Genomic DNA, 24,004 nt, shown 5'->3' on the forward strand with positions numbered 1-24,004 from the left:
AACAAAAAAACCCCCAAAAAACCAAAAAACAAACCAAAAAACAAAAACAGAACAAAAAAAAAAAAAAAACAACAACAAAGAGCAGAAAGCCCACGCTGTTGGATGCCATCTGCTGCTCCTGTGCAGCAGTTTATTCCATTCCCTGCCCAGCCCTGGGCAGATGGTGTCCATTCCCTCCCAGCCCTCTCGAGGGACAGGGAACCTCAATGCCGCCTCTGCGCGGGGAATGAGGGATGGAGGTGCTGCGGGCTGGGGCGACCTGAGAGGAGGCTCCGGGGGCGATCCCCAGCCCCGCGGGTGCGGCCTTGTCCCGCAGCCCTGCCCAAGGAGCTGCCTCCCGCCTGGGCTGGGCCGGGGAGCGGGGCCGGGCAGGTGCTTGTTGTCCCCGGCGGGAAGATGGAGGCGGCGGGCGGGGAGCGGTGATCGCCGCGGGCTGCGCCGTGAGTGTCGGCGGGGCGAGGAGGCGAAGGGACGGGAAGCGGCTGCGGGTCCCGGCGCGGCCCCGCCGCGGGGAGCGGGACGGGCTGCGGGCGCCGCGGGCAGGGGAGGGTGGGAGCGGGTTTTGGGAGGTGGGGTTTGGAAACCTCTTCCACAGGCTGCCGCTTGCGATGACCCCGGGGGGAAGGAGGAGGCGGCAGGGGGGGATCGGCTCAGTGAATGAATGGGCGGCAGCGGCGGCGGCTCCTCTGCTCAATGGCTGCTGGGCTGATACGCGCCAGCCCCGCAGCCGGTGCCTCCCTCGCCCTCCCGTATTTTGTCTCAGGCTCGCCTCGCTCGGGGCTCCCCAGACATGTTCAACCAGCAGCAGTTCCAGCAGCAGCTGCTGCAGCTCCAGCACCTCCTCCAGCAGCAGCAGCAGCACCATCACCACCCTCCGGCGCAGCAGGGAGGCCGGTAAGCGCCGCTACGCGAGGCCGGGGATCCGGGGCCTGTCCTGGGGGACCGCTCTCCTCCGCCTCCCCGCGCTCCGTCCGTGCTCGCCGCGGCGGGGCCGGTGCGGGGCTGCCCTCCCCTGGTGGGGAAGGCGACAAAGGGAGGCGGGCGGGGGTTGGGGGGCGCGGGCCGCGATCGGGGCCGAGCCTGGCGGCACCGAGGGGGCCCGGGGGTGTGGGAGGGAGGGCGGCGGCCCCTGTGGGGTCTTGCCGTGTCCCCTCAGCGCTCCGGGCATCCCTGCCCGCCCTCCGGGGCTGGAGTCCCCGAGAGCCCGTGGGTGACCCGGACAGTCCGTGTGGGAGCGGTGGGTGGGTGGATGCTCCGAGCCCCTCAGGGCGGGCAGGGCAGCCGGGGCTCGGGAAAAACGCCTTCTCCTGCAGAAACGCAGCACTCAGCAGAGCCACCCTCAGCAGACACGAGCACTTTATTGTTTTATTGTTGAACTTAAACTATTTATTTATTTGCTTTCTCTGGCTGGGTCTGCTGGTGTGGGTGCGATGATTGAACTTATTTCTGCAATGGCACCAGCGCTAAGGCTGAGCACGGTGGGGCAGGGACGGGATGGAGAAAATTGTGTTTTGTTTGTGAAATGGAGAAAGAACATTTGCCAGAAAATAAACACGGTTTTCCTTAAAAAATGCAAGATGTGAAACAACTTAAATAGGAGCAGTTGTCCCCGATGAGCTGAGACTTGTAAAACCAGCACAAATTCTTTGAAATAATGCATTTATTTGCAGTTTCTGTTATCTTTAAAGACTTATTCTTTGCAAATTCAAAGCAATGGAATGTGAATTTAGGAAGAAATTTAATTTGTTATTTAAGGAATTATTGTATTACTTTATCCTTATAAGGCATTTGTCTCTGAGGTAAGCGTGGGAAATTTTCGGTTTTACTAGAAATATGAACCTGCAAATCTTTTTACCATTTTTATATATTTTATGCTATAAAAAAAGCCGCACTTAAAATGCCAGTAAGGGGCTGACTGCTAGATAGCACGGCTGCATCTTACACCTTTAAAAGTATGATTTTTGCGGTATAAATATCTCTGCTCAGAGACTGGAACAATCTAGAGCAGCAAATGTGAAGATGAGCTGCTGTGAATTCTGTTAAAGGGGTTGGGTTTTTTTGTCAGGGTGGGTATTTCGATCCTGTTTGTACCTCTCTTCAGCTCTGACAGATTCAGCTGTGTCAGCAGCGTGCATAGAGGTGGGCCTGACCTTGCAATCGCCTCAAGAAGTGCCTGCCAGTTTCCTCAGACTTTTCTCTTACGTCTGCTCCACCCTCCTTAGAACTGGAGAGTTCTTCCCCGCTGCTTCTTCCTCCTCGTGTTTTAAATATGAAGGCCGTGCTTTATTTTTCCATCTGGTTCTTGCAGTTAGGGGGCACCATTGACAGTTCTGACCTGTCTGGCTCCGTGTGGGAGGTGTTGATTTTGGGAAAACGAGCTCTAAGCTACTGCAAAAACTCCCTGTTTTTTAGAACTTTTTTGTTGTCGTGTTAAATGTAGCTGCTGATCTAGATCACTCATTTCTCCTGACGGGTGCTGCATAATTCTGTAGAACCGCAGTCAGCTCCTGGGCTTTTTTTATGCTGCTTGGGAGGCTCTATGTGGGCTTGGTGCTAAGGAGTTGTCTCTGACCTCAAATTCTTTGATAGACAATCTGTCAGCTTTGGAAATTCCAGGAGAGTGGAGGAAAGAGGATACATCGCCAGTGCATGGTGTCTTTTCATGCATGTATATCAGCCTTTCAGCTGTTTGCCCCTCTATTTTATGCCTGGAATGGAAGGGTACAGTTTTTATTGGGTTCTCATGATTGATTCCTTCTTTTCCAGGGGTTTGCCGCCGCCGCAGCAGCAACAGATGCTGAGCTTACGGGCAACAAATCAGCCATCGCTGCTCAGTGCCAATCCTATGCTTCAGCGGGCCTTACTCATGCAGCAGATGCAAGGTACTGTCGTTATGGGAAACGCTTACTTACTGGAGTTATTTAATCATCCTCTTGGACTGAAACCATACCATGGCTATTTCCTGCTGAACCAGTGCAGTTCTTGTACTTGGCAGTTCTGTTTGTTGTCTTCTTTTTTTTTCTTTTCTCCCATCTTCTCTTTAAATTAGTCCGTAGTCGTCAGAACAGAGGTTCTTCAGTTGTTGAAAATCACATGTGCCCAGCTGTTCACAACTGGGAATAGCACTAGGAGGTATCAGATTAGATACTAAATACATGCCTTCCCTTTTAGGCATGATGGAGCAAGTATTTTTTCATCAATATATTTAGATCAGATACTGAGATTTTGATTGTTTGTCTTTCTTGCTTACAAGGTTAAGGCCATTTATTTAATTATCTGTTACGTACACACTAACCTTGTTTGCAGTAGATTCTTGTCTTTGTCCAAAGTTAGTGCAATACAAACAAATACAGTATATTAAGGTAGAAGTTGGTTTGAGTGTCAGTTGTATTGTGAAATTTTGATTCCCTGAAACGACTGTAATATCTATGGTGGGCAATATCTCTGTCTTTCCATTATTGTGTTTCTACAAGTGGATTTTCCTTTTCTTTTTGTGTTTTCAAAACAAATTATGAGGCTGCTTTAATAATTGAATTACTAATGTAAAGATAATAGGAATAAAGATATGTTTTTATTTTTTGCTCATATCTTAACCTGACAGTTCTTTTCAACACAGAAAATCAGTACTTGGGATAGTTTTCAAGTGCCTAGTCTAGATTAATGCCTGCAATTTCTACCTTGCCTGTGAATCATGTCCAGATGTGAAGACAAAAGATTTATTCTGCATGTCGTTAACTCTCCTTTTGTTCTCTCTTGCCCATTTAATGAGAGGGCTCTCTAGTGACTCCAGTGGCTCTCCACAGATCTCTCTCAGGTTGAAGGGAAAGTGGCAGTGAGAAAGGACAAGCCATGCTCTGATGATTAGTGTACATATATCGTTGTCAGGAAAAATTGTAACTCCAGCCTTCAGTCAGTCATGTTCCTAGATACGTTTGCAGTCAGCTGATGTTTTTCCCTGAATCTTTTATTGAGGAGTTGTATTTAAATAATGTGCCAAGGGCTTGGGGCTAATTAGATAGAGCGGGATAAGATATGTTAATGAACACTTTACATGCACTTTGTCTTAGTGTTGCTCCTCTTCACCTCTCCATGAAGTTGTGACTTCTCTTAATCACCTACCTCAGGTAGCCACAGGTAACATGGAATATGGTTGCCAATGTCCATGTGGCCCTTTTTAGTGATATGAATTTTTTGGCCACTCAGGTTTGGGTTACATGTAAGAATATCTGATGCTCTGCCATTTCTGTCCCTGGGAAGCATCAGTATAAATAATTCATTAGCTGTGTGTGGCTTCAGCGGTGGGAATAGGAAAAGATAAATACTTCAAATTGAAACAGATGTGTGGTTCTTTAAAGGTGTCAAACCGAGAGCAGAAGATGATTTCTTGTGTTAGATTTAATTTTTTTTTTAATATAGCTATGCCCTTTTACGATAAGGGATTATATATTGGAAGTAATAATAGATTAGATTGCTTTTGAAGACAAACATAGGGAGTACTTCCTATTGTGTTGTAGGCTTTTAAGAGTGTAGCTTGGTTTTTCAGGTGTTGGGTGCCTGTTTCCAAACTTTGCTCCCTGTTTTGACGGCTGCTAAAAGGCTGGAGTATGCACTAATTCAAGTGAGAGAGAAAAAATGGCAGTTTAAGTCCAGGTTCCCTGAATGATGGATGGTTTCTGAGGGTATAGCTGAGGCATCTGGGCCCCTCCATTCCCTCACACCTGAAATGGGAGTGACAAGGACTGTCTTCAGAAGAAATTTTTGACACTTGGTTAATAGTCTGTGGATGCTGAACTGTTCAGAAAGCAGAGCATTATAATTGGAAATGGCAGAGTCTCAAGTGTCAGAGTTGAGGTTGACATGTTGAGCTTGCATGACAACCAGGTGGCAGAGAGGACTGTGGGATTTTTGTTTAAAGTTTGGTGTTGTTTTAAATGAAATGCTTTTACTGGCTTGTTTTAAAGAGCTTCAAGCTATGGTGTGGGCAGTCAGCTGCACAAATGTGGGGTGAATTTTCGTTTTTTTACAGAGAGTTTTTGTAAAACGAGACCTTGTCTGTTGCAAACATGAGTGCTAATGTGCTCAGATCAAATAATTGCTCTAATGATCTTTGCCTCGAGTGGCAATTATAATTAAATAGCCTGATCCATAGCAATGGTTGCTATCACATCAAATCATTCTGTGTGCTGAAGAGGGTAGAGCACAGGGCACCTATGCAGTGCCCAGTAAAGGACAGGGTCGCGTGTAGAGGAGCCCTTCCCCTCCCCTTCCCCACCTGCTGCTTGTTCAGGTGGAAGATTTTCTCTGTCCTTTGCACAGCACAGGGTGGTGAAACGCTGTGTTTGCATTTATAGGAAACCTGCGTGGATTTAACATGACAGCGCCAGCACTGCAGCAGTTCTTCCCTCAGGCTACAAGACATTCCCTCCTGGGACCACCACCTGTTGGGGTCTCCTTAAAGCCAACTCGGCTGGGCTTCCCCAGCCTCCCATTCCAGCGGCAGAACCGGACCTTCCGCAAGGTGGGGCTGTGCTTTCCTACTCTGGGGAGCTTTGTGCTCCTTTTACATTTGCAGTTGTGGAGTGTGCAGTAGGCGGAGTACAAAGGAGAAGGGAGAGAGCCTTACAAAGAAAAAATGTTTCGTGCCATGCTGCTGACACAGAAATGCTGAAATCATTCCATCCCAAAGGCTTTTGTGGTCCATATTTACATTTACGATGCAAAAGTTTCTTGTCATTACTTGCCCAAGAGAGAGAATTCTCCATGATAGAACTGTTTAAACCTAGCATATAAAAGGAGCCTTTAGAGGTATGAGCTTAAAAGTAATTACAACAGAAGAAGTCCTGCCTAAGTGCTTTGCTTTTCCAAAGCAGTTTGTTGTTCCCAAACAACTTGCTCCTACTATGGACACTCTGCCTCTTTGGGCTGTTTCCCACTTTTTAAGATTTGTTCTTGTGGATTTTGTAAAACCTACAGTTCTTGTTTTGTCAAAACCTTTCTCACTTTCCATAATTAAGACCTCTTTTGTATCCTGGAAATAGTTCTTGGGTGGACTGCTACTTGCCTCCTCTTAGATTAGCTTTGGCATATTTCATCCCATTCTGTCAAAAAGATGTGGTGGATAAGGTAAACTCACAGTCTTGGACTCTATGGTCAAAAGAAGGGGAATTACCTTGGACTATCCTTTTCCCTGCCCATGCACCTCTTGCCAGAGTTCCTTTAGCATGATCCTACCCTCTGCAAGCAGCTGGATTTCCTACAGCTGCTGCTTAAAGCTCTGGAGACGTGTCCTGGCTGCCTGTGGAACTGAAATACCTTGCTCTCTTTGACCATGTCAGCTTGCCTTAGGTGGGGCAGTCCATTATTAACCATCTATTCCTTTCCATTATCACTGGAATTCTGTTCCTGCCCCACAGTAAAACTCTGGTGCTTTAGGCAGTGTGTGTTAAGGACTAAGAGATGGCAGTGACTCTCTGCCCATTGCAGGACTTCCAGAGGGTTCCTGACAGGAAGCGGGAACTAGATCCTGGTTCTTCATCTCAGACACAAGGTGATGAGAAAATGGAAATTCCAGAGGGAATGCAAGCAGGGTCAGAGCAGAACAATTCCTCACCATCCACAGGTAAGGGGGAGCCTGTAGTGAAACAACTGCTTGGAAATATGATAAACATCTCTTGACTAGTCCTGCAGCAAAAACTGGAGATGATTTTAGGCTTAATCAGCTATGTTTCTCTCTAATTGTAAACACTTAAACTGCTTGTGATAGCCCTCTGCTATCGTGCTTCATGTACCACTTTTACCTGATTTTTTTTTTTTATGAGCCTACTCCATTTCTCTTGCATGGATGCCTCTCAGAAGTCCCTTTTGACACTGAGCTCTGTTTAAGATGGGGGGGAAAAAGAAAACTGGTCTGAAATTAAAGCTTTCACATTGCCTTACCCATGCTGAAGTTAACATCTCATGCAGCCAAACACATCAATCAGAACCAGTTACAATCAGCTAAGAAAAAAATGAGTTGAAAGTCCTGGTGCCCGACTTGTCAAAACAGAAACTGCTGGCACTGAGTATCTTGATGTCACATACAACACAGATGTGGGAATGTCATTGCTGACCGAGGAGTGCACGATTTATAACTGCAGGCTTTGATGAGGTTGTGACCAGGGAATATGCAGCAGTGAAAACTGTCTTATTAACTGGTTGCTGTCAGGTAGATGTGCCACCTTGGCTTATATTAATGTTCCCATGATCATGGCTCTTGTCACTTAGGTACAGGACTGAGACCCGTTTAGTAGATGTGAACAGAGATTTCTTTTTTTGATCAACACCTCATACAGTGACATTGCAATAAAGCTCAAGTATTTGATATCATTATCTAACCTTGTCAGAGCAGCTCATAAATTCAGAATAAGCAAGTATTTAGTATTATTTGCTCTAACAGAGCCTCATTGGCATTTGCCATTCAGATATGGAACACGCCCAAGGTGGCATGGTCTGTTTTGCTAAGGAAGTCTCCTTCTGTGTTCCTGCAGAGCCAAGAACTCCAGCAGAGTCTGTGTTGAACACTGAGCCTGCAGCAAAAAGACTGAAGAGGTATTTATTGGATGGGTTATTGAGATAGTTACTGAGTTTAGAATTGTTGTCTAATTTTATTTTCTGATAATTAGGGCTGTATACTCTATTGGCCTGATGTCTAGCGTGTAAGAGGTATTTCAGATGCTTGTGAACAGCTTGCTTCAGAAAATCTTTTGGTGCTTGCTGAGATACCGGGTGTTGTGGGGTCTCTGCTAGGGAGAGAATGAAAAATGAGATGCAGCTCCTCTAGATGTGCAACAAAGCTGATTTTGCTTGTGTATTCTTCTGCTAGGATCCCTGTAAGAAGCATAGAAGTTCTTCTCTATTCTGGTGTATTTCTCTTAAGTTTCTTCCCTGAATGTCAAAAAGATGAAATGAGCAGAAAGGGAAAGAAAGTCTTGGAATATATTAGGTTACAGTAGGTGTACAAGAGGGTAATTTATTTTGAGAAATGATAAAGGAAAGAGAATCAATAGTCCCTAGTATCCATGAGCGTTGAGTTCTGTATCCCTTCTGCAAAGGTTGCCTTGCCTGTTGGGTAAAAATAGACAAAGGCAATCCTATTATCCCCCAGGGATGTGCGGCAGGCTGGCCTTGGCAGGCCCATCCCGGCTCTGCCGGCCTGCCCGGGGTGCGGCAGGGACAGGCAGGGCTGCATTGCCATCTAGTGGGAAGGCACCTCGCGGAGTTCCCGCTGCCATCTGCGCCGGGCTGGTCCTCTCCCAGAACTGTCACCCTTGGCTGCTGTGGAGGGAGAAGAGGAAGGAGTGAATACAGATTTCTGTAGGCACTGACTTGAGAATTCTCCAGCATATGTTAACGACGATGAGTCAGGACTCCTGGGCCCTCTTCTTACCTTCCCTGACAGGCGTTCGCCGCCTGCTTTTGCACAAGTTTCCTCACCTCGCTGTTTCCCATCTGTAGATTACAGATTAATGGATAGCTTTATTTTGATAATGTAATCCTGGAATATTCCAGGATTACATTATCAAGATAATATCCAAACATCAAAGTAAAACATTAAAGAGTGGTAAATATTGTGTGCCCGGGGACCGTCATGAGTTATGGACTCTGATTAGCAAGAAAGTGAATAAATTCAATTAAAGCTAGGTCGAATACATTTGAGTGCATGCTTTGTTAATCTGTTTGCCAAAGCTAATTTAATTTTAATTACCTTAATATTTAGCAGGGTATTAATCAAAGTCCTGTTACATGCACTGAAAACAAGAATCAAGTCTGAGGAATGACAGCTCTCACTGCAGCAAGCCAGCTATTAGGAAAATTCTTTCCTAAGCTGCAGTTAGGAACTGCCAGATTTAATGCATATATTATGGCTGGTATTTACCTAGAATAGATTATTCCCTAGCTTTTTTTTTTTTTTTTTTGAAGTGTTTCTAGTATCTTCCAATGAACAGATAAAGGATTTGTGAAAAAAAATAGTTTACTGTTCTCATACTGCCCTTCACAAATGAGAAGGGCATTCCCCCCATCTATGTCATAAAATTGTGTTTCATGCTTCATTGTTCCATTTCCCTTTACCCAGAAATACCAGCCTCCTTCTTCATTTCAGGTTTTTCCCACTTCTGCCTTTGCTCCTATGTACCATCTGTACACCTGGAACAACATCCTCATTCCAGTGCAGAAAGCACTCATCATCTTCAAATCCTCCTTGAACACCCACTTCTAGCATGGCATGACAAGTATCCATAGAATACCATTTTCTCTTTAAATCATGCTCATGGTGGCTTTTGCTCCCTTAGATCGCTCCTTAGGTTTGCAGTTCAGGCTGCAAGCCCTCACCCTGAGTGCTGGCACCATCTGTGTGTGGTACCGTCAGCGTTGAGCCTGCTGGCAGCACCTGACAAATAATGTTAATGCCAGTCACTCTTGTTTAATTCGTGTTTGCAGTGCCCAAACCCTGCTGCATATTTATAGCCGTGTAACCCAGTTCCCTTATCACTTATCAATCTGATAAATTATGCGGTGTGCGTATAACTGGATGCGCTGCCTGCGCTATCCTCTGTCCTCCTTGTGCAGAAGGTGCTGCTCCCTCTTGGCCCAAGGACACCAGCAGGTGGGAATTTGAGCCGCCCTCAGAGCAGACAGTCAAGTCATGGTGGAAAGTTAGTCCTGACAGAAAAATGGGAGATGTAGAAAGAGACTGCTGAGAACACTTTGTGCCCTTTGGAAGTCAGACATTTATTCTCAATAGTCCCCTCAGGAGCGCTTTTCTCCTTAGCAGATCACCAAAAGCAAGGCCCTTTTGATTTGCATCTTGTAGAGTTTCACTTCCCCCACAAGCAGAGCTGTAGGGACTCTGAAATGAAGCATGATTGGTATGAATAGAACAGGCAGCTGTGGTGAAATCCCTGTAAAGGCACCATGGAGAACTCCTTCAGTACTAATAAGTCTCTTCTCTCATGTACAGAGCAGCCAGGAACACTGTCCAGGTGTTGCAATTTCCCTACAGGACACCAGTCATGACAGGAGAGAGCTCTCAGAGCTCTTATTGAGAATATTTCTTGTATGAACTTAAATCCCTTCAGGCTTCTTGCAGGAGAGGGCAGCTAACCAAAAAATCAGTTGTAGCTTTCTTGTCCAGATTATTGCTGTTTCTGAATCCATTCTAGAACACCCACTCTACATTATTTTATTTATTTCTGCCAAATTCTTGCCTGAAATACCACTTCCAGTAGCTTACTGATTTATGTTTAGTGGAGAGTGTGGTAGGTTAGACCCCAGCCTGTGCCTTGGTGTGCCTTTTGAAACTCGTGTCTGTAACATGGCAATTAAGGTACTTTTCTTGATATCCTTGAAGTGTGACTGGCGAGTCTGCATTAGAGGATGCCACAGACAGCAAGAAAGCAGGAGTCTCATGCACCCATGCCCAAGCTGATGGTGAGTTGCTGAACCCTGTGATTCGAACTTTTAGGGCTCTCCTTGGTGGAACAGCACCTGTAGGTCCCATGGATCTACAGAAATGTTCTTCCCCCAGTTGTACAGGATGGGGAAAGCAGGATAAAATCTAGAAACCAAATACAAACTATGTCCCCTAATATCTGTTACCTGCCAAAAGCAAATGATTGGATGTTTCTGTCTTAATAATTAAGGATAAGGAGAAAGGTTTGTGAACTGGCTTATGGCCAACAGTGCTGTGAGGAAAGCTCCCTGACTTCACTTACCTGCTGCTCTGTTTTTCCTGTCATTGCTGTTTTGATTTAAGACTGTTAAAAGGACTCTCCCTTCTTAGGTACAGACAATGCAAAGGAGTACACAGCTGAAGATCTCTCCAGAGAGAGGAAATTCTCAGAGGAACCGAAGGCTCCTGAGGTGAGCAGACACCGCTCCATGCAGGGGTGGTGCAGAACATACAACCTCCCCCTCCATCCTGGAGAAGCCCGTTGCCACTGGGAACCAGCTGGCACCCACGTCTGGAGCTCTGTCTCCTGCTGTAAGCTGTTGTCCCTGGCAATAAGGCATAATATGTCTGCAATTAGTGCACAGTCTGCTCTGACTTGCTGCTTTTGTACCTCTGCTGGCCTGTTCCTTACCTACTGCTGCCTATGGATGGGGCATTCATTAAGATTTTTGTATTCAGCTGGAAAGATGGAAAGCTGAATAGATTACATAGAGTTAAAACTCTGTGTGGAGGGCCATAGCTAAATACATCTTTCATATTGCTAAAGAGGAAGTGTAAAAAGATTCAGGTGGTGTTAAAAGATTCAACCTGAGAGTCTTTTGCATGAAATATGTGGCCCCCATGCTAGATGTTAAATCAGGACCTCAGGCTGTGTAAAGCTGTGAGCAGACAAAGATTTAACCTCAGGTGTGAATCAGACTTGACAGTCTTCCATAATTGGAGACATTTATTGATGTGATCAAATGTATCATCCTGCCCATGTCTGAGTTCCTGACTCCATCAGGTGTTGTGCTGAGTAGGCTTTAGTTTTGCTGTGGAGAAAAATGAGCTGATTGTGTCCCTTAGCAACAATTGTTTGTGGCTGCAGTCCCCAGAGACTGGATCATACAGTGGCTGCAGAGGCTGCAGAAACAACCATCTGTGCTAATAGGGCTGGTGCTATGACACAGGGATCGCTGATTTAGCAGCTTTGGGAGGAGTGTGTATGAGAGTCCTGATCAGCCTCCTGTGGGCTCAAGCTGAAGTGCATTTTCCTAAAGGCTAGAGCGCTTAGGTGACATACAAAAAGCAGGTGTAATTTTTATTCTACTGAGGGATTGAACTTAATGTTGACTCCTTCTTTTGACAGGTGTTGAGCTCTGGAGGTTCACTGAAAGTGACTATTCAGCAGAGCAGTGAGAGCAGAGCTATCAGTACAACAGCTCTGAAACCAGGGCACTGGGCCTGCGACGTGGGCACAGCTGATCCCAACCCGGAATCCGTCCTTAAATTCTACTGTTACATCTGCAAGACCAATTGCTGCAGTCAGCAGGTAAAAATGCACAGCTCTGACCGGGATCCAGGTGGTCAAGAGATGGGAGTTAAATGGCTGATCTCTTGTTAGCAAGGGCTCGTGTTTTAGGAACAAGGAACATAAGAAATGATGACAAGTATGCAGATAAAATAAACCTTTCCTGAGAGCTGGCAAGCAACCTGCTAGAGAGAGAATGTGGGCGGATCCACAGGCAGCCATGCTCTTAAGCTTTTATATTTCATTGTTAAACAGCAGTCAAAAGAAAGGAAAGCATAGCTCATACCTATTATTTTCTGTGTTTGGAATACATTTAAAAGGATTTTTCTCCTAACCTCTCTTTCAGAATTTCCAATCCCACATGGCTGGAATTCAGCACCAGCAGCGACTTGGGGAGATTCAGCACATGAGCAATGTTTGTTTTGTTTCACTACTGCCCATGGTGAAACAGCAGAAGGTGCTAGCAGGAAAAGATGGGTAAGTGTTGGTCTGCAGTAGAAAATTGGATATGAGTGTGGCCCTATATGGGTTCTAAAATTTTTCACTGCATCAGGGTGCCTCTCAGTTTAAGGTAAGGTACAAACCCCCTCTGGTGTCAAGGGCCTTAATCTCCTTCAGGCAACTTTCTATCTTGCTGAAGGATACCAGAGTTGACTTTGACCTGTGTAGTTTTTAGTACAGTAGATTAAGTAGGAGACCTGTTCTATCTGGTGCATTTCTGTCAGCACAAGCTAAAGCAACCTGTAAGTGGGTGAGAAATAGAGAAGATAAATTTGAGCCTGTAAAGATAGGAATTGTGAAGAAAACAATGCCAGGGACAGATTGCTACCTGCAGTATTCCATGGAGAATAAAAAAGGTGTGACTTCCAGCTCTATCTGTTCTCACTTCAGAGAGACCCAGCAGCGGTGGTGTAACACCTGCCAGGTGCATTTCACAGGGGACCTCATCAAACATCGCAGGACCCAGGAACACAAGGTAACAGCCATAGCATGGACTTCATTTTGCACTGACCTTTTGTCTGGGGATTAAATGGAAGTGTGTAGCAACTCCTGCTCCCCAAGCAGCAAAGGAGAAGTGACTGAAGTGGAGGGGTGCACAGTAAGTTCTGCCAGTAACTCCCTCCACAAGGGCACTGCAGTGCTACCTGCTGCCTCTGGCATTGTTGGAGCTTCCAGTTGTCATGACGTGTCAGTATGGCCTGAGACACCTCTAGTTTGTAATACTTGACTTTTCTTAAATGTGGCTTATCATACTCACCTAATCAATTGAATGGAGGAGCTGGTGGGCAGCCTCTTTAAGCTAAACTTAGGCAGGCCAGCATATTTATTGACCTTTGGGGAAGAAGTGACAGAACATTTAAGACACACTATTTTAAGACACACTTATTTTGCTCTGCATGCTTTTCATCTTTTTGGTGGATAAGAGTTAGGGAGCCCTTTCTGCTGAAAAAACTATTTTCTGTGTGGTCTCCCAGGATGCGGGGCTGACTTTGTTTCAAGATTCATCTGCATTCCTCCAAAGCAGTGCCTCTTGTGACTTACAGAATTTTCCCTCTTTCCTCAGCTGGCCAAACGCTCGCTTCGTCCTTTCTGCACTGTCTGCAGCCGCCACTTCAAGACCCCCCGCAAGTTTGTGGAGCATATGAAGTCCCCTGAGCACAAACAGAAAGCCAAAGAGGTAATACTGCCTGTGTGGAGAGCTGTGCAGGTCTGGAAGCAGCTACACTGTAGAGCAGAATAACTTCCTGCTTTCCTGACTACTGTGGGGCTAAAAGGAAGATGTGCAGTTCTTCCAACCCTGTTTTAATTTTCATCTTTTGCTGAACTTCACTTATTAGTGCTGAAAGAAATTGAGTGAAAAAGGAAGAAGGTGTTGGATGTTTCTAGAAGTAAGAGAGCATTATGCCCTTCTTGCAGTCCCTGCTGCTCATCACATACAATCTGTCCTGAGTCTGGGCTCTTCCTTGGTTAAATGGCGAGTGCAAAGTTGATCCGATCTTTCTTTTCTGTACCTTACAGGTTAGGCTAGGAGAGAAGGAGTTGGGGAGCCCAGAAGATTCAGAGGAGTTGATCACTGTGGATGCTGTTGGCTGTTTTGAAGATGATGATGAGGAAGAGGAGGAGGAGGAGGGAGGAGCTGGTGAGGAGGAAGACCATGATGTAGTGCTGACGGAGAATGAGGATTCTGCTGCCAAACAGGTATGCTGTGCAACAGAAGAAGGAATGACCTATCTGAGAATCTGCTGTGGGATCCTATGACTTAGGCTGGTTGAGCTCAGGCTTTCAAGAGTCTGCTCAATCTTGCACAGCAGTAGGGTGGAACTGGAGGGTTCTTTGAGGGCACAGAGTGATGTGGAAGAGAATCAGGCACTATGTGATGTGTGGGATACATTAAGGTGTTTCTGCTGGGCTGTACAGCTTCTGCTGTCTTCAGATATTAACCTTGTTAAGGAGCACAAAGCAGTATTGACATAGTCTCTTTGAACAGCCCAGCAGTAGCTGGGTCTGATAGCAAATGTGTAGAGATTTGTCTTGACAAATACATTCCCAATAGAGAGCAGTTACCAAGAAGGAAGTACATGGCTAAGCTCCTTCAAGCTTGAAGTGCAAGGAGTGATTTTAGCCCCTGTAATGAAGTGGTCTGCTGACATTGGGGTTTGCATCTGCCTCTGATCAAAGGCAGTGTAACTGTCACTGGTATGTGAATCTTCTGTTTTGCTCCCAAAAAATCTTCTGTTCTGCTCCCATTTTTGCTTAGCAGAAAAATGCAAGAGCCTGACAATTGCCATAGATACAGTAGGCACTAATGTTCTTTCGGTTTCCAGACTGGGCTGAAGGAAGTGTCTTTGGAGGATTACGAAGGAACTGAGAAGTATTGTCCAGACACAGCCTATGGTAAGCAAACAGAGTTAAGCACAAAGGGCCACAGAGCCTTCTCTGGCCACATGCTGTATCTGTAGGAGAGGATGGTCTCTGCCTACTGTTATAATGACTTCTTGAGCTGTGGTGCTCCATCATCTGCATTGGACTGGTGCAGGTCACTGCTGCCTGGAGAAGAACCTCTCCTGAAAGCAGGATGTTTCTTTATTACTGTGTGGTAAAACATGAGGATATGATTGATGTTTGTCAACTGCCTTTTGCTTTGAAGAAGGATGAGAGCCAGATACATTTCTAAGGTAGGACATGGAACAAGCAGGGCAGGAGTACTGAAGAAAGTAGGTAGCAAATGAGGGATGCTCTGGAAAGATGGAGTCGGAAAGCATATTGATCGGAATGCTTTCCAACAGAAATGCAGCTTGCAGAGAGATACTGAGCATCACTGACAGTATCAAACTCTCTGCTAGACCCAAACTGTGCATGTTTCCTCCGCTTCAGAACCCCCACGCTGTACCGAGCGGTTCCTCAGCCGTGCTGCTGGCCTGGTGGGCAGTGGTTCCTCCAGATGGCCGTGTCTGGTCCCCACCCTGTAAGCGACTGACTTCAAACCCCTAAGGGCCACTCGTGTTTGAGGAGGGCAGCTCTGCAGAGGCTGTTTTGTGCCCAAGGAGAGCTCTGTTTACACGGATCTTCCATATCGCTGTAACCTTCCACTATCATGTGGCAGATGGAATAATGATTCATGCTGTGAATGTTCTCTGCGTGTTCCTCTTGCGCGCCTGCTGTCTTCTGCTTGGTTTGATCCCATTACATTAGATCACATGTTCTCTGTAGTTTTCCATTGTATTCTTTTCTCCCTTTTTCCCCCCTTAACGCTCTGTGTAGTTTCTTTGCTCTGGCAGCCAGATTTCTCTCTGAATATCAACCACAGCCATTCCATGGTAAGACGAGATATTCAGCAAGTCATCTTGCAAATCCCTGATTAACAGAAGCAAAGCTTTCCACCTCTCCTTCTTTACTCCCATCCCCCTTCTCTTTTAACATGCTTTCATTATTTGAGTTCCATTCAATGTGATCTGTGATTTCCCTTCCCCTCCCGTTTCGCAGGCCTGGATTTTCTGGTCCCCGTCGCAGGTTACCTCTGCAGGCTGTGTCACAAATTCTACCATAGCGACTCCGCTGCCCGGCTCGCACACTGCAAGTCCCTGATGCATTTTGAGAACTTTCAGGTTAGACCCTTTGGCGATTGCATGGCCTGGCATTTGTTTCCCCTGTGCGTGTCTCTCCAGTGAACCCACCACGTTAGCTGTCTTGTCTCCAGCTCATTTCCATCATCCTTGGTGTCCATTATGCTGTAGCTTTCTCCTGGTGTGCTCTGTCTTTGTCTCCCTTGGCCCTTGTAGATCTAAAACCAGTTAAGTCCTGCTTCCCAGCTACTGCTGCTGTCATCTTTTTGCCTGTTTCTGGCTGGGAATCTTCCTCAGAGTGTCCGCTCTGTTTGCTGAACCTGTGGAGTCTGTCATTTAGCCTAGGCCTCTTCTCTGTTAGATTACAGGTTGGTCAAGGTGGGATTGAGCAGGAGAGAGAAGCTGTTCCTTGTAAAGAAAGCTGGTGCATACACATCTCCAGGTGTGATACTGCAAGAACAGCTCCTTTAGCCAAAAGCGTGGGTGTGATTCATCCAGGAAGAGGCCTGGTAAAATCAGATACCTTAGAAATCTGAAAATTTAACATTACAGACTCTTTATGTGATAGAATCTACAAGCTGGTGAGAGTCCATTTGTCCCCAGGGTCAGCCTGCAAGAGGAAGTCTGTCTATCTGTCTGTCTCTCTCTGTCTGCTGCCCTTTCCTAGAAACTCCTTAGCACAAAGCTCTGCAAACTGATGCTGTTCCTTTGCTTTTCTGGCTCCACCTAAAGAAGCCGTATTGCCCCTCGCTGCTTTTGTATCTAAAGCTTTTCCTACTGGGCTGGCCTGGAATCTGCCTCCATTGTTCTGTCCTTGTTGACTTGCCAGGGGGTAAGGGGCCTGGATTAGTACTTGTGGAGGGTACACAGGACTTGCACTGTTTCTGCCCTATCCCATGACCACTGCCTGGGCCCTCCTGTATGGGAGAGCACAATTCCCTGTCCTTGGCAAGGAGGGAGGCTCCCACATCGACTTGGTCCTCTGCCTGCACCCACAATGTACTCCCAAAAACTGCTGTGCTTCCCTACCACCTTAAAAAAAAAAAACCCAAATACACATACATATACCCCTAACCCCCAAAACTTCATGGTTTTCTTCTAGTCTCCAGACAGAAGAAACTATTCCCAGTCAGCCATCACTGCCTCCAGGAAGGGGTGGAGTGTTTTAGAATTCTGCCAGCACTCAGAACAGTGGATTTGGAATGGGAGGAGACCACAGCTGTTCCTTCATGGTTGCTCATCCTCTCCCACTCCTGCAGCTAGTCATCTCAGGAATGAAGGAATTGGACTTGCTGTTTTCCTGGCTTGTTTTAGATCAGCATAGAGTGAAACTGCAGCAGCAACCACTTATGTCACTCTTTTGGTCCACTTAGAGCTGAAATCAGATGCTCTTCAAATGCATGCCAGAATGACCTGGGGAGTTCATGAGAAGAGTCCAGACTTACATGTCTGCAGGCAGATAACTATTATTTTTGGCTGCCTGGGTGCCTTGGGGTTGTCACAGTCTGAGTTAAATCACTGCCAGTTGCTGGGGTATTCTCAGCAGAGTAGCTCAGCAGAGGTTTTCAAAGCAGAGGATTGTCTGCTGTTGAGACAATTTACAGCATCACTCTGGACACCAATTTGCATGCCTGGACCTGCTTAGGTTTGGGTACAGTATGGCTCAACTGATCCAATTCCAGTGTGATATGATATTGTTCATATTCCTCTGTGAGGACAGAGGAAGAACAAGCCTGCAGTGATAAACTGAATTACAATGTAAAGCTGCCTGTCAGATGTGCTGTAATTCCACATTGCAGACTGGTGAAAGGCATTGTGCTCGAAATTGTTTCCTTAAATTGTCAGGTGCTAGTGCCAGTTCAAAGAACCCTTTAGCAGGCAGCTGAAAGGGACTTGATTATGATGGGAACTGCTGTGGGAAAGAGTGAACTTCAGTTTGTTCCTTTAGGTCACATCTCTCTGGGCATTGAAGACTGGGTTCCTGCTCTGTGTTAGCTAGCTACAGTGAGTTGTTTTCCTGAAATCCAGTCTAGAACATGCGTAGTACCATTTTAATTTCTTTACAGACCTCTACTGGTTCATCATGATAGTGAGTGCAAATGAGTCCTTTTATTGTTGATACGCTTACCTTTACTCTGTGGAAAACCCCAGTGACTTGTAACGAGATATAATTGATATGATATCCTAGCCTTCCTGTCAACAGTTCCACTGACTGTGCAGATTGTATCAACAGAGTGAAGAAATACAAAGCTTTCAGCTTAAGCCTTGCTTTGGCCGATAAACATTAAACCACAGCAGTAGCTGAGGGCTGTGCAGAGCCTCACATGCCCAGGGTATGTGTCCTGGCAGTAGCTGAAGCAGGAGCTGTCACTTGCACTGTTGCATCTACAGAGTCCTGAGTCTGACTGACATTAACAGTTGCCAGATCATGATTTCTGTCTCGGGAACCACAGGTCTGCCATGCACTCGCTCAGCATTAAGTAAATGCGAGAGGGACTTAATTATATAATAAACTTTTCCTCACAGGAGCTGACCCTTCTCTGTTGAGAGCCTCAGCAGCCAGGCCAGGAGCTGCTGAGATCACTTGTGCCCCTGCCACTCACCACTGTTTTTGTACAGGTGTTCCTGGACCAGCTGCTGCTTTGCTGCAGTGACAGGAGCTGAGCTGGGCTTCTCTCTCACGTTGGTTTGTTTGTATTTGCAGAGATACAAGGCAGCAAGGCATCGTGCCACAACTGCCTACCCCGAGGCTCCTTTGCATTCCCAGGGCTCCAGCTCCCAATTGCTGGATGATCCAAAACAGCCTCTTGCTACAACAGCACATACCAGCAAGAAGATGAATGATGATCATGGGATAGATAAGGAGGGCACAGAGCTGTCAGCCCTGCAAGAACAAACTTCAAGGTCTCTGGAGGGTAAGGGTGAGCTGGCCACCTCTAGGCCAGAGGGCAAGAGCCTGGCCAGTGTGACTGATGATGTGTGTGGTATCATGGTTGTAGAAGAAGAAAGTCTACAGGACAAGTCCACTGCCACTAGTGCCGACTGCCTGTTCTCTGAGGAGAGCCACACCGTAGGGGAGCCCCTGGGACGTGAGGAAGAAGCCAACACAGCCAGGCAGAGGGCAGGCACAGACGACCATCAGGATCCAGGGAGTGGAGGAGGCTTAGGACAGAAGGAGGCAGCAGATGCAGGCCAGGAGGCAGCAGCAGAGCCTTCCTCCCTCGCCAAAGGTGAGACAGGCGGTCTCACCTCTGCTGGGTGCAGACGCTCTTCCAGGCGCAAACCCAGATAGAGTGGCCTTAAAGGAGAGCCCTTTACAATATGATATTTGCTGGAAATGTTTATTTTCTGAGTCTTTTAATAGAGCAAAACCTTCAACTTTACTCCTGTTTTTATTTTAAGAATAAATAAGCCTGGCTTTAGCGTGTCTAATACAGGATAGTGTTGCTTATTACTTGTACAGTTGGGATACAGCAGTTACGTGGAAAGACTGAGGCTTGGATTGTTGAACCTGAAAGAAGATGGTAATGGGATTTCCATAGGGGACAAACTTCACAGAGTGATGGATGCAGATTTAAGAATTCTTTGTAGTTCCTCTCATTTCCTTTCCAGAGAAAATGTTTATCTCATGAGAGACTCTGCTGAATTCTGCTTCTCAGAACACTTTCCTTTCTAAGATACACACTGTTGGACAAGCAGTCTTGGACAAGTCCTAAGCTAGGCAAAAACATGCACCTTGGTCCTTTGTTAATACCACAAGGCTTAATCCAATCTGTTCTCATAGTGGAGACTCTCAGGAACAAAGTTTGTTTCAAACTGATTTTAATAAAACAGATTTCTTTTAAATAACCTCTTTAACTTTCCAAACAACTCCTTTAACACTACAGAAGTAGAACAGTAAGACTTGCTTCAAAAGTGCTGGCTCTAGGACATACTGACAAGATGACAAAGTACAGAGCAGGCCTCTCATGCCTTGTCAGAATGTACAGGAAGGGCTCTCTGCTCTCTATTGCTGATGCTGTGGTGGGGACTCACCAGGCTGCTCTCCTTCTCTCCACACCTTGGTCCTTAGTGGCAGCTGAAGGAGTGGAGCAGCTTCCAGTTACAATGCTCAGAAGCATCACCCTGGTAGTTTGTCTTATCTGCTTGGAATGGAGTGGAAGTGTCCAGTGATCTGGAACCATGTGCCAGTATTTCGTACATCACAGTTAATGTGACTAAGGGAGAAGAAGCTGTAGCTTCAAGGCAGCCACTGGCCTAGGCCTCCTTCTCCAGGGCTATCACCAGAGTTACACTTAGGGACAAGTCTGGAGTCAGAACAGCCCCTGACAAAGGGGGTAAAGCCATAATACTCCTTGATTTGATTTAAGGAAAAGAGAGCAGAGATAATTTTTCCACCTTGTGAAGAGGGCCTGCCTGCAAACTACCTGCATGGGCTCAGGTTTCCTACAACCAGCTCTAACCAAGTGTGAGTGTCAGGCTCATGTTGGGGAGCAGAAAGAACCAGCTCTCCTACAGCCACCCTTGTGCTTCTGCACCTGTCTCACAGCTAAAGGAAAACAGAACATGGAGATGAATGGCAGGATAGAAACACAGAAAGGAACAAGTAACAGAAACGAGGCACCTCTGCTATTCAAGTTTTACATTAAATTGGTGACCAGTAACTGTCCCTTAGCAACACCAGCTGAGAGTGTGTGGTCAGGCTCTAGGCAGGAGGCTGGGATCCCTGCACATCAGCTCCTGTGTTCAGCTGCTTGCTCTGCTGCTGAAACTCCAGCCGGGTCTGGCGGTTGGACTCCAGCAGTTCCTTCAAGCAGATGTGTAGGTGATCATTCTTCTCCTCCAGGTGATCCAAGCAGGAGTTGATCTGGTCCAGCATGGAGTTTATTGCTGCATATTCTAAAAGCAAGGGAAATGAGACTGAACAATGTAAGTACAAAGTCACTGCAGTCAGAGCAGGCAGTGGGAGCTCTGGCAAAACATGCCCACAGCATTCTGGCTGTGTCGTATTTGCCCCTTGGTGGGTGAACTAAAATGGAACTGAATCCTGCATGTGCTCTGTTCCCTGATCAAATTAGGCCAATGGGAAGCTGGAACACTGGTAACAAGATCTAAGGCAAGGTACCTGGGCAGTCCAAACCCACTGTGGGCACATCTGACAGCCTCAGATCTCACACACAGCCAGCTCGGTGCTGACTGCAACAGTACCAGATAAGTCCCAAAGACAAAGCAGCCTTTTCAGCTGCCTTTGGAATCACCTTTCCTGGTAGTACAGGCACTTTGTCAGCATGTTGTAGGGTTTGTTTTCTGTGAACTGGGTAAGGCTTCCAAGCTGGGATGTGCTTCACTCGGGCATGGCTGGAGTCAGGCTGCCACAACAGTGCAGCCATCATGGCTGTGGCAGGAGCAGGGGATGAGCCCAAAAGTGCTGGTAGTGGCACCATTATTTCCACAGGAAGGTAAGTGTTGGGCACTGAGTTCAGCCACAGGATTTTCATGCTCTATTAAGCCTTTGGGTCCTTCAGATTAAACCCAGACTCACTGCAGACAATCCTGGCAGTTGGTTCTCTAGGTACAGCTTCTAATTCACAGCATTGTTTCAAGTGCAGCAGTTTGCCTCAGTACAATGGCATTTCACAGTGGTGTGTGTTAGCACTGTTACCCAGCTGAAGAATGCTGTGCTTCTGCAACACTTGCTTTTGGATTGCTCCAAGCAATATTCACACAACCCTGAAGAATAATAAAAACTCAAACTGAAAAAACAGACAAGATAAACTGCAGGGGTTATTCAGGACCCCTGGGGGGCTGAAGGGGACCCCAGATGGAGCCAGTGCCATGTTCCTTTCTGAAGGCACACAGCTGGGTGAGTGCAGGGAGGCAGAGGTGGAGCTGTGACCTGGTGTTTGTGAGGATCAGGGGCTGCAGGACAGGGAAGGATTCCTTGTGGTGGGACAAACCCAACCTCATGGGCTGGGGCTGGCTCCTCTCCAGCCAGCTCCTCTGAGCCCAGTGTGATACAGTACCTGGAACGCTGGGCTGAGCTGAAGGACGTGGGGAGAGTAGGGAGGATGAGGATGTGCTGTAGGCACCCAGGGAGGGTCAGGCTGTGGTGAAATCCCCCAGACCAGCTCTGCCCCTCTCAGTTGCCCCAGCACACCAGGTCCAGGCACTGCCATTTCCAGCAGCTTTAAAAGAAGTGTGAATATTTAAACATTGAAGTAATTTGCATTATTAATAGCTAAAAAGTTTCATTATAAAAAATAATTATCCTCCTTTTCTTATAACCTTATAACTTTGGAGCTGTTCAGAGTGTTGCAGTCTTTAATTCTTTGGAGAATTGTGTAATGTTGCATTTGAGCTCATTAATAAAAGTTTGGCCTTGTAGGTATACATAGAGGTGGCACTACAGGCAATAGCACTGATGATGTTGCATATAAAAATCAATCCCACAAACACATGCTTTCCAAAAAGATGGCAGATACCAATATTTTTCAAACTATCAGCATTTTTCAAGTTATGTGAGTTACAGCTTTTCAATTTGGTGCACCATATTCCGGTGAAATGGGGAGCAGATCCCAAGCAGACGTGGTAACTACTTCTGGCAAGGGACATTCATCAGCTTGGCAAGAAGTCTGTAATCACAACAGAAGCTAATTTTCTCCATGCCTAAAACTCAAATGAAGGTTATACAATTTCTTCAGCTTCAGGAAATGAAAAAAAAAAAACCCATTTAAAAATAAGTTGTAAAAACCTTTGATTGTTTTCCATTAGTTGCAAGCTTGGTGGACTTTTGTGGAAATATAACCACATCCCTATTGGAAACACTGAGCAGGAGCATGGCAATTGCATTAACTCCTCTACATTCTTAACAAGAATAGTTGACAAAAATCAGGTTTCCTACTTGAGGTGAAGGAAGAGATCCACAGCCTCAGCCCCACTAGACCAGGAAATAGCAGTAGCCCTTTATGACCAGCACACAAAGCCCAGTAATTACAAGATGAACAACCCAATTAGTTGGGATGTAGATCCAATTTAGTGACTTTTTCCACCACATCCAATGTGTCTCTTAGCTCTTCAAAAAATACGAAATACAAATCACTGTGATGGTGCAAAGCAGTGAACACACTTGGGGTGTTTCAGGGCAGAAATGATTGTCCTGTCACTGCAGCTAGATCCCAAACACAACTCCTAAAATCACCTGTGTGGGTCACATCGGGGAACAATGTTTTGGGAAACAGCAGAACCCAGCTCCACCATTTTCAACAGAAGAGCAGCAAAGTGCTTACTCTGAAAGAATTCCAGTTTTGAGTGACCTCTACGTCCACATTACTGCTCCGCTGTCACTTTCTCCGTGGGCTGGTTCAAACCAGACAGGGCAGTATCAGAACCGGCATACCCAGGCACTGCAGAAATGCCCCAAAGTGGAATTTGCCAAGCTGCATTAAATTCCCTTTTTCCATGCATGACTACTTCTCCAGATCTGCCCACATGATCTCCCTGTGGTTTCGAAACCTGAACATCCTCTTTCTTGACATCCGCACCCCGGACACCAGCAAAGGCACAAAATAATTTTTTCACAGAAAAAAATCCATCCCAGGGCTCGGTGCCCCATGGCTGAGTGGAAATCAAACCCTGCAGCCCCTCAGCCCTGCTGCCCTATAGGGGGTGCATCGCTGGCACTGGGCACCGCTCCCGGCAGAACATCTGGGCACACCTGCGCTTTGCCACCCGCAGCCCAGGAGACCGGGCCAGGCCATCCTGCGCCACAGGTTCCCCTCCGAGATGGCGGCCCCGCTCTCCCCCACGCACCTTCCTCCTCAAAGGTGTCCCCGCCCTCGTCGCCCTCGTCGCCAGTGCCGCCGCCCAACACGTGCGGGTCTCCGTTGGGCCCCGACATCCCGCCGCGCCCGCCCGCGCCTCAGCGCCGCCCGCACGGCGCGC

The 24,004-nt window shown here is 46.6% G+C and overlaps 2 protein-coding genes across 7 annotated transcripts; one reads left to right on the forward strand and one right to left on the reverse strand.

The window, feature by feature from the left end:
* The first annotated feature begins 205 nt into the window (after positions 1 to 205).
* CIZ1 (CDKN1A interacting zinc finger protein 1) lies at positions 206 to 19,912 on the forward strand. 6 transcript variants are annotated; one of them, XM_066563169.1, is made up of 16 exons: positions 206 to 440; positions 764 to 894; positions 2,767 to 2,882; positions 5,352 to 5,518; positions 6,484 to 6,619; positions 7,527 to 7,587; positions 10,388 to 10,467; positions 10,820 to 10,899; positions 11,838 to 12,020; positions 12,346 to 12,476; positions 12,891 to 12,975; positions 13,564 to 13,677; positions 14,019 to 14,198; positions 14,825 to 14,894; positions 15,984 to 16,105; positions 18,768 to 19,912. In XM_066563169.1, the coding sequence occupies exons 2-16, from the start codon at positions 791 to 793 to the stop codon at positions 19,353 to 19,355; spliced, it is 2,217 nt and encodes a 738-aa protein (XP_066419266.1). In that variant the 5' UTR covers positions 206 to 440; positions 764 to 790; the 3' UTR covers positions 19,356 to 19,912. The 6 variants fall into 6 exon arrangements, with proteins under 6 accessions (XP_066419266.1, XP_066419270.1, XP_066419267.1 ...); XM_066563170.1 differs by lacking the exon at positions 206 to 440 and having other exon boundaries at positions 598 to 894; positions 14,019 to 14,108; positions 14,145 to 14,198; XM_066563172.1 differs by lacking the exon at positions 206 to 440 and having other exon boundaries at positions 599 to 894; positions 18,768 to 18,967; positions 19,063 to 19,223.
* Positions 19,389 to 24,004, reverse strand: BBLN (bublin coiled coil protein). Its single transcript, XM_066563174.1, has 2 exons — positions 23,873 to 24,004; positions 19,389 to 20,962 (listed from the first exon to the last, which is right to left on the reverse strand). Exons 1-2 carry the CDS (start codon positions 23,958 to 23,960, stop codon positions 20,769 to 20,771), a joined length of 282 nt encoding a protein of 93 aa, XP_066419271.1. The 5' UTR covers positions 23,961 to 24,004; the 3' UTR covers positions 19,389 to 20,768.

Source organism: Molothrus aeneus, chromosome 19 (genome assembly GCF_037042795.1).
Source record: "Molothrus aeneus isolate 106 chromosome 19, BPBGC_Maene_1.0, whole genome shotgun sequence".
Classification (NCBI taxonomy): Eukaryota; Metazoa; Chordata; class Aves; order Passeriformes; family Icteridae; genus Molothrus; species Molothrus aeneus.